Source organism: Camelus bactrianus, chromosome 15 (assembly GCF_048773025.1).
Source record: "Camelus bactrianus isolate YW-2024 breed Bactrian camel chromosome 15, ASM4877302v1, whole genome shotgun sequence".
Taxonomy (NCBI): Eukaryota; Metazoa; Chordata; class Mammalia; order Artiodactyla; family Camelidae; genus Camelus; species Camelus bactrianus.
The window spans coordinates 11310893-11321270 of NC_133553.1; the positions used below are offsets into that span (position 1 = coordinate 11310893).

Consider the following 10378-nt stretch of genomic DNA (forward strand, 5'->3'; position numbering starts at 1 on the left):
AAAGTCTCAAAGGAGAAAGGTTTAGAAGCAAGAGTTCATTATTTGAAAACAACTTTACTCATCTGTTTGTAATGAAAATTCAACTACACTAAAAAGAAAAAAATAAACCAAGCTCCACTCTTTTCCTTGGTCCACTTAAAGTGTCAACAATATGGAACATTTCTATTTGGGATATTTGCAGATATGAGAGGAACACCTTGTGTCTTTTAAATTGCCACCCATCCTTAAGCCTGAGAATGACAAATTACCTAAAAAGGCAAAAAAACAAAAAGACATTTTCAAAAAGAGCAAGGAAAGAATCACCTCCTAATGAATAGGAAAGTAACTTTACAGTGATCTTCTTTCTAAAAGGTATACTAAAAATGTCAGTTTATATAAAACTGGTACCTTTCTTAAAGGAAGAGGAATTGAAGTATCTATTATATGTGTAGAAATACTATCTAAAGTAAAAGCAGGCTTAACCCTAACTAAAAAGTGTCACTATTGGAAGAGTAATCCTTTCTCCTGACAGAAACTGGGGAACCCAAAGATAAGTAAGATTTATGAAACCAGGCAAAAATATACCATATCTAATGCAGCTATTCGTTGACATATGAAATAAGTGCTGTGGTGCTAGCTATGATGTAAAATTGACCAAAGTGAATTATCCTTTCTAAACAACACTTGTGAGATAGAGTCACTTAGGAAATAATTGGCCCCGCGCTGCCGTCACCCCAGGCTGCGGCAGCGCTCTAACGCGCACGCGCACATGCTGTGTAGGGTCGCCTAGGAAACAGCAGCCGCCGGTAGCAGGACCGGACGGCGGAGCGGGACTCCGCACGCCGCGCCGGGCGCTGCAGAAGGTCAAGGCTCTATGACGCATAAGTATCAAACCTCAGTGTTCTTACAGTTTGACGAATACTTCCATCTGGTTCAAACAGACCATAAGCACTTCTAATTTCACATCTAAAGTAAGTGCTTTACAACTTATTTTCAGAATCTTTCAAAATTATACCCAGAATTTTATTCAGATACTCCAAAAACTCTTCTGGCCATGATGCACAGCCATTATATCACTATGTGGTACCTTTTATATTATGGTATCTTTGAACAAGAAACGCAAGTGTCCCTACATTTTGGCTGCATCCCTTCATAGATGGCATTGCCCCTGCTCCTCAGTCCATGGTTTTCATTACTATGGAGGCAAAATTAACTTGAACAGTAGACTCTGTGCAGAATCATTTTAAGACAGCCCCCTAGGAACACATCTCACTTAGAAAACAGGCCGCCTGAAATAGCCAATCTCAGCTTTGCAGTAGAGGGATGCTCAGACTGCATGCAGGTAGACTTGGCAGTTGTCTACATCAGGGGTCCATAAACTACGGGCCAAACCCATACTACCTCCAGTTTTTATGCATAAGGTTTTATTAGAACACAGTCACCTTCATTCACCTACAGATTGTCTGTGGCTGCATTTGCACTACAAGAGCAGAAATGAATCATTGTGACAGGACCATGTGGTCCACAAAATCTAAAATATTTACTAACTGGTCCTTCACCAAAAAGAAACAAAAAACAAAAACAAAAACAAAAAAAAAAACAGTTTGCCAACCCCTCCTCTACACAACGAGATGTCAGAGGCAGCACAAGACTTCTCCAAGTACCATCTCCAATGTACAAGCATTGGGCTGCTGCTAGCCTAGGCATGGGCTGCTAGCTCATCTGGTGTCAAACACACAAACACAAATGCACACTCTTAAGTCTTTTTAATCATCTAATATCAATCCCAAAGTTGCCTGGGCAAAGCACATGACGTTACCATTTCCAACTACCAGAGTCCCACCCTTCCCACTGCCTTTACTAGTAAATTATGTTAACCCAAAAAGACTGCCCTTTAAAGTTCATCAAACCATGATTTCACTTGCATAAAAATGTTGTGGAAGATAGCGGATGAGGAAGGAATTTGCCCATATGGCATCTGCTCCAGAACCACCTTAGATCTAACTCCCCATCTAAATTGATCTACCCTGGATGTTTTCCCATTGGAACAGTCACTCCTAAGAAGAGGCTAAAGAAGCTACAAAGGAATTGGTGAATTCAAACTAAGGAACACAAGAGTGTGGCTATATAGAGTCCCTACATCACAATCCTCAATCCTTGTTGGCATCAACAGTAAATTCCACACTTCACAATGAAAATTTTTAAATTGTTTTAAATTTTTAAAAAATCAGTCTTCCAGCATCTTATGCTTCAAAAATGTCAGGGTTTTTTAAGTGTCAAGTTGGTTTTATTTGTTAGCTTTTTAATAAAAAGATTTTTTAAAGGCATTTTCAGCAATGCTGTGCCAGCAAAGGGCTGTCCCGTCCACTGTGTGGGACACAAAGACACACACCACCTACCAGCAGGAGAAGCAGCCTTCTTTGCCAGCTATTTTAGCCCCGCTTCATCATGTTGGGGACAAAACTCAGTATGATAATGAAAGGCACATTTTAAAAACATGAATTTGGTAAAACAGATCTGTCCTTTATGTATAAGTTCCTTAACAGTGAAATCCTACATATTCTTCTGAACTTAACCTCAAGAGACATACCCTACAAAAAGCTTGCCAGTAGTTTCAAAAATAAGCATGTGTCCTGAGACTGGCTGTTCCTCCCTTTTCCACTTCAAGTTTTACTCACTTTAAAAACATCTATTGTAAGGAGAGTCTCATCCATCTCTGTTCTTACTATACCTTTGCTAACTTCAACAGATTCTCCTCTCCCAAGTAAAAATACCCATTTGTCAGCTCTTTGCTCTCCATCAGCACTCTTGAGAAACTTTAATACTTTGATAATGACTCCCAATTCTACATTTTCAGCATATTGCTCATAATTTTACTGTCTTGAGATTTCATCGGTATCCAACTTCAACTCGAAAATTTAATGTCCAAAACAAAGTCCACTGCCCCATTTCTGAATTACTTTGTATCAGAAACCACTAGCACCATGCTAATATATTGGGAGCACCTTTTTCACTCCTCCATCTGTATCGCTTTTCAGTGACCATGGTATAAAAATGTTGGCTCCCTATAAAAACAAAATCCTAATCCAGGTATAATGCCTTGGCTTAAAATACAATTTCTCCTCTATGGTTTAAAACTACCATCTCAGGAATATTGTTCTCAACTGATTCTTTGAGCTGTAAACACATACCCACACAAGCACAAACAGACCATAAGCTACTCAACAACTTCCCTGTGATTTCCCATCAACCAACTTCCTAATTACCTTTGTTCCCCACATCCTCCAGTTCCAAAAGTCTTAACACTTCATCTCCACCTGCTCTTTTCTTCCACTTGCTCAGACACTCCAATATGTTCTGTGTAGTCCAATATCAACATTTCCCAATGAAAAATGTACAAACACACTTACATCTATAATGTACCAGTCACTTTCTGGCATATAGTGGTCACAGATTAAAAACTGGTCCATTTCCCTTTCCCTACAGTTTTGTGCAATCTGTGTATCATTGTCTCTGCCATTCATAAGTAAAAGCTTCTCAAAGGCAGGGATCCCCAATTACTTTGTTGTTTCTTTGCTCCTAAATAAATATGCAATAAAACACTGACATGAATTTTAGCCAATCTATAGTAAAAGCAATAAAAGTCTTAAATTTAGTAAGCAACTCTGATGGAGTAGAATTTACACTCAAACTATTTTGTTGGTTTGTCCTCCCTTCCTCCCTCCCAAAAGCAGCCTATGCAGGACTAGATTTCTCTTCCTATCTTTGTGAAACATGGGATGCATGACTTCCTCATGGTCACAAAATAACTGATAAAGCAACAGTTGTCTTTGATCTCACATCTAATATTACAACCATTACACAATAATTTAATGTCAGTGTCTATTTAAAATAGACAGAATTTAAGGTTCATAACAAAGGCATAACAAGAACAAGGCATATAAATAAGGATAAAACAGCTGCAGAAGTTCCAGAGGAGGGCAAAGTGATTGTAAAACAGACAAAAAGAGTCAGGAAAGATGATGGTAAAGAGGAACAGTGAAAATCTATAAAACCAAGAAAAGATGAACTCCAGCTCGTTCTAGCATTTCTCAAAACACACGCTCAGGATCTGTCCTGGAACTTTAAATAGACAGGTTTGGGATAAATAAATGAATTGCTAATAAAAATGAGGGCTAATAAACTTGTAGAATTTGTCACTTCAGAAGAAAAATGTACAGGCTAAAAAGTGTTTGAGAAAGTTTTAAATAAGTTTGATCAAGGTCCTGAATGGAAAATTTAACACAGATGACCCAGGCTTACATTCACTCCACAGAGCCTCTCTCAGCAGTGGCTTCAGGACTAAGCCCACACAGCTGTCCGGGGGCCTGTGATCCTCAGTAGGGTACTGTCTGCGTTGTTATGTAAAATTCCACCTATGCCTAACCCTTAAAGTCTGCGTAAATATACAAAATATTCATTATCTTCCTGCACCTTAATTTGGCACTCTGAGAGGATACTTAAAATACAAATCAAAGATTCTATAGACTTCTCCTTTAAAGTAACAAAGGGGGATAAAAAATCATCCTCATTTGATAGAGAAGACAACTGAAATAAGTCACAAGTCATTCCACCAATTAAAAAATGCTGTCAATTAGGACGTATGTTACCCAGGGGAAAAAAAAATTGGCTAAGGAAAAATGAAATAGCTTTTTAATAAACTGGTTAAAGTACTAAATGCTCTCCCCCAAATCAGTTATGATTCCTAAGAACCCCAAGTTTCCTGAGTAACTGATCTCTGTTACCACGTCCTGCTGATACGCAGGAATTGCACCCAGGAAATGAGAAGGTAAAAAGGGCCTGTGCCAAAATGAAAACTCTCAAGGAAGAATGCAGAAAAGAAAATAAATTTTACTTTCAGGGCCTCACAGAGTCAGAGGCTTCCATTTGGGAACTCAAATAATAGTTGCCCAGAAACAAAACCTACAGTGCTGTTTCCCACCCGATGTACCAGGAAAAGCTACATACACAGAGATGTCCTCTGTGCGCACATATGCTCTGGCTTCCTCAGTTTCCTTTTACCAATTAATGGCCAGAAACATGCAAGTATTCACTCTGCAGAAAGACAGAACTCCACAAAAAGAAACCTGCAGGCTTGCGTATCACACACAGAGAGAACTAAAATGTTACAAAACACGGGACTGCCTGATACCTTCTGCCCACAGTGAGGACTCAGGTACCCCGCTCATTTATATGCTCCCAACACTCCAGGAAAACATCGGCAAAACACCGCAGGATGCACAGGCACCCTCGCCCTCCCCATCCCTCAACTCCCCTTCCCAGAGCCACTCACACATTACAGAAGAGCCAGAGCTCTGTAGGTGGGCTGGTTCCCTTCCTCCTCGGGATGGAGGCGGCAGCTGCGGCAGGGCCCGCGCCTTACTAAGGAAGAAGCGGGGCTGGTGCTGCTAAGCGGGGCAGCCACCCAGGTCTTTTCAACAGCGACAGAGCAGAAGAGGCAGCGGCCCCACTTCCCTCCTCTTCTCTTTCTGGCCCTCTTCAGGCTGGGTATTCTGCCGGTCCTGGTCCACTTGTCCCTGGACAGTCAGATTTGGGGTGCTCTGTATTTTGATTTTAATAAAGTTCCCTCTGGGCGAAGGCTGCAGTCGGCCCTCCAGGTCCCCCCAAACCCGCCGCCCTCGGGGCTGGGGTGGGGGGTGGGGCCCTAAGACGTCCTCCCGGAGTCCTGCCGAGGAGCCAGGGTCCAGTGACTGGTTGAGGGAGAAGACCCCCAAGGGGGCAGAAGGGAGGGCGAGAGAAGGAAAGGATGGCGGTGCCGGTCCTGCTGATCCCGCTGCCCGGGCCACTACTTCATATTGGGGTCCCCGCCCACACCCCTGGCTGGGGGGTGGTGGCCGAACTTGGGGTCCCGGCTCATATACTCAGGGTGGAGATGCTATAGACGCAGAAGGGTGGCGGAGATGGCACTGAGGTGGGGGATCCAGCCAGCTCCGCTAGGCGCCACCCCGGCTTCCGGCTCCCACAGGTGTCGCTGAGGCTGGGACCCCTTCCCTCCACCTTGGGAGTCCCTTGCCCCACGCCCCAGGATGAGACAGAAGCTCCAGCCGCGTCTCAGCGCCCTCTCACCGCGGAGCCGCTGACGAGCCCTGCCCGAGGTAGCCGCCTCCCGGCCCCCCGGCCGCCGGCTCGGGCTCCGGCGTGTGCAGCTGCCGCTGCCGGCGGGGAGGGGAGTGGGGAGACGGGGGGCCGTGGCTCCCGCTGGCCCCAGGTTGGGCGCAGGTCTCAGCTGGGCCAGCGCACAGGGGCTGGGTCCCTCGGGTGCTCCCTCGCTCTCATGCTGGTGGTGGTGGCAGCAGCTCCAGAATCTCAGCTCGCAGTCTTGCTCACTCAGTGCCTGGGTCTGGCCTCACTTCAGAGAGAGGGGAGGAAGGAAAGCGGTGCAGACTGATGACACTTATAAGGACACTAATCCCATTCTGGAGGGCTCCACCTTCACGACCTCGTCTAATCCTAATCACCTTCCGAAGGCCTCACCTCTTAGTACATCTGAGCATCTCATAGGGAGGAAAAGGAAGTGGGGTGGAGGGGCAGCATAGAATTTCAACGTGTGAACATTCAGTCCATAACGCCCTTAAAGATGTTTTTCTTAAGAAGCTCATCTACCCCAGAGATGAAATGCCAGTGTTATAGACCATAGACATTTCTACCATAGTTTTTGTTTTAAATAGCAATTTAAAACAAATTTGGTATGCAAATATTGGTAACATGTAGAGTTTTCTTTTTGGCTTCTTAAAGTTTAAAACTTCTAACTATGTAATTCCAGGATCATTTTTAATAAATGAATTTGTGATCTCTAGATGACTGGATTTTAATTTCTTACATTATCATTGCAAAACACATCATATTAGTGACATTTTAAGCTCTTTTTTTAGACCCATATGTAAGAATGATGATTAATTTCCCTTTTACAACCACAAATTATTTTTATTTAGTTTAAAACAATCTGAAACTTACAGAAAAGTGCAACTAGAATATAAAGAACTTTTTGTTTTAATCTTGAACGCCCATTTGGGATTGAGTTACCAACCTGACTCTAGTTCCCTGAGGCAGCTCCAACCCTAGCTCCCTTTCTCAGAGGTGGGAGGTGTGGAGACGTGGACTTTACCTGGCCCGATCTGCACAATAACTCCTCCCCCACCCCACAACCCCCATCATTTGCATTTCTGTTGTTCTGGGTGGGGGCAGTTAAGGTCTTGGTCCCAAATTCTGGGCCAAAGGCAGAACTCATGCAAACTGTCCCCTGCCCCAGAAAGTGCAGTTTCTCAAGTCGGTGGGAGGAAAAAGGCACACCCGCAGCAGAGCAGGGACAGCAGAGGGGAGTGACCCCAAATTTAAAGCCCTGAGGAGCGGGTCTGAGGACAGTCTTGGCCCTGCTGTCCCGAGCACGAAGCGAGCATCCAGGCCTCACCTACATTTGCCTCTGAATTTCGTGCTTTCCCAGAAGGTCTAAGGGGTGGACTTCAGCCCCCAGGCTGTCACATGACCCACTATGGTCACGTGATTCACGGACACCGGGGACAGTGGTTAGTGTCTTTTCACCTCTCTGAGCACAGGTTGGAGTGGCCGTGGTTTCCCAGGACAACCTGGCGGGTAGGAGCAGTCGCCGCTGCCCTGGTGGAGGCTCCGTGGCCTTCTCCTCTGTGCTCCTGGGAGTAGTGCAGTGACAACAAGGTCACCAGAGCCAAAGCAGGAGTGACAGGTGTGGTGGGCCCACCCATGGCTTCCTGGGAAGTGCAGGTTAGCTCCCCTAAACCTTGTATTTCCTCACTTCTCATCTCTCCCTAACCTTCTCCTCTAATGTACTTTCAGCTTTCTGCTTTACAAGGGGAAGCCTGGGGGAAAAAAGTAACTTATTGGATGATTTCCAATTTGCACTTTCCACGTGTAAAGCCCAGTGTGGGCTTTGTGAGAGAAACGCAAACCTGTGAGAAAGAACTCTGTTGTTAGGATAAGGGACTGTGATCCACCATCTAGTGGACAAGAAATTGAAAATACACAAGCAGGTTTTCCTTTTCCCTTGTCTAGAAAAACAAGTGTCCCAGAAGCGCACAGCCTAGGCCTTTGCTTAAGCCTTCGGCTGTGAGTAACCAAAAGCTATGACTGGAGCCCAGACTAGGTATTTACCTCCTGGATGCGCTTCCTGGTCCTTCTGCTGCAGCTCGCTAAGGGTTCATAATACTCCCAGTAGTGGGTTTCCGTGAAGAATTCTTGGGAGAGGATCTTCCAGCCACAGGTGTCCAGGTCGTGGCCCAAGTAGACCTGAAGTTGACGATGTTAGGTAGTTAGATAGAAATGAGCACTGGGCAGGGGGAGAGGAAGGGGGAAGGAACAATCCAGGAAATAACAGTATGTATGCATTCAGGATAAGGGACTCCAGAAATTTTTGCTTTCTCTAAATGAGGGCCAGCAAAAGAAGCCACTTAAAATCAAAATGCTGCAGCTGCATATAAGAGAAGGACCCGGTGTAACTTGAATCAATGCTCATTGTAACATAATTAACATTACAGTCTGAGCCCCCTCCCATTGGTTTGTCTATGTGCTTCATGGGTAAAAACCTGCCCAAAAGGGGATGGGCATGCCAGAGCACAAGGAACCTGAGCTGTCAATCAACCAGAGCAAAAGGAACTTGAGTCGTCAATCAGCTTGTTAACTCAAAGAACCTGAGCCATTAATCAATCAATCAATCACACACACACACACACACACACACACACACACACACGCACAAATGCCCCTAAGACAAGATATAAGACAGAAAAACAAAGGAGCAGCGCCATTTTTCCTCTCTTGGATTGGCCAGCTCCCAATTCTTGGGAAAGTACTATTTTTTACTACCTTTTTATTTTACTAATAAAAATCTGACTTATATCACACTTTCTTTCTCTCGTTAAAAATTCTTTCTTTGAGGGATGACTAAGAAACGAGGTAATTCTTATTTCCCTTTTCCCAGTAACAGTAACAGTGGCGATCTCCTGCTCAGTCACCTCCGGGACGCCCCCAAACAGCACTGTCCACATGCCCAAGATCTCCTCGGGGAATATCAGCAAGCACGGCTCCAGCTGCGAGTTCACAGGGCTTGGCTGCTGGTGCACTGAGCGCAGATCCTGGAAGAAGCGCCCGGACCAGCTTCACGCCCTGGCGGGGACTCCAGCTCCACAGCGGGCGTCCGCTGCTCCGTGACTGAGAGTCCCGGGTATGCCGGATCCGCCTCATCCTCCCTCACCATTTCTAGCACCTCAATCTAGGTGACCATTCTGCAGGCGCTCACTATCCACACTGAGGACACCTGGGCCTCCATAGGCGCCAAGGGGGCTGCCAAAGAGGCACATCTCTACCTGCAGATGTGCTCAGGATCGGGCTGGACTTGGCCCACACTGGGATCCAGAGAGGGCTTCCCACCTCTTTTCCAGACAAACTTCAGGGCAGCAGGTCCCCTCGAAGGCTGCACATGCTCCATGGAAAGCCACCCTCGGTCCAGGACGGGAGCTTCTGGGGCCCAGGGCTTCTGCCCTGGGTCACTGAGGCAGTGGCCCCAGGCCAACCCCTGCCTGCTGGGCTGCACAGCCTGCAGGTCCTGTTGGACATGGGTATGCCAGGCTTGGCGCCCCATCCCGCACCCACCTGACCGCTGGTGCCGCTCCTCTGCCTCTGGGCCATCCGGTTTTAGCAGGTTATGGCAAACTTGCCCTCAATCTCATTCCAGGAGATGATGAAGATGAACTTGTGCTTCTTCCGATTGTAGAACACATGCAGCCGCCAGGCCACCCAGTCCAACTGGAGTCTCTCCTTGAGCGCCAAAAACATGGTGGCTCCAGGGCCAGGCCCCGGGGAAAGGGTCACCAGCCCTGCCCGCCAACGGACTCAGCCGCTGGCTGTGCCGTGCCCAACAGCATCCCCGCCCCGCACCGCTTACCCTCACCAGGCACCTTCAGCCATCCTAAAACGCTGAGGGGCTCTCCCTGCTTGCTCGCCCGCCTCTCTGCCTTCCGACCGCCCCGCTTCTTTGTGGCGCAGCTCACGGGAAAGAGAACACGCCCCCAGGAGCATGTAGTTCACACGGTCACGTGCAAGGGGTATCTGTTTACAAGCCCCGAGCTGCCGCAGCGCCTGGCGCCAGCCCTAGCCACCCCCTGGGGCGAGGCCGCGGTGCTGCACCTGCGGGGCTCCGGAGGCGAGGCGCGGTTCCGTGGGGTCAGTCAGGTGGTCGGGAATCGTGTGTGTGTCTCCACCGCTATTACCAAGGCCGATCTCCCTGCCCCCCCTCCTCCTCTTCCCGGCCGCCAGGAGCTGGCTTGACGGAGGGTCGCGTCTCCTAAACTTTGTGCCTCAGTATTGTCAC

The 10378-nt window shown here is 46.9% G+C and overlaps 1 protein-coding gene across 6 annotated transcripts in view; it reads right to left on the reverse strand.

Annotated features, from left to right (window-relative positions):
• LOC141573439 (junction-mediating and -regulatory protein-like) overlaps window positions 1-10045 on the reverse strand; it is a 189095-nt gene extending 179050 nt beyond the window's left edge. For 3 of the 6 annotated variants that reach the window (XR_012499128.1, XR_012499126.1, XR_012499127.1), the window contains exons 1-3: window positions 9661-10045; window positions 8164-8298; window positions 5312-6388 (exon numbers count right to left, since the gene is read on the reverse strand). Coding sequence is in view for 3 of the 6 variants with exons in the window: in XM_074341579.1 (XP_074197680.1) it covers window positions 8164-8298; window positions 9661-9696 (171 nt within the window). In the remaining 3 variants the exon portion in view is untranslated. The remainder of the gene's footprint in view (window positions 1-5311; window positions 6389-8163; window positions 8299-9660) is intronic. The other 3 variants (XM_074341579.1, XM_074341577.1, XM_074341578.1) reach the window with 1 other exon arrangement.
• Window positions 10046-10378: the final 333 nt, after the last annotated feature.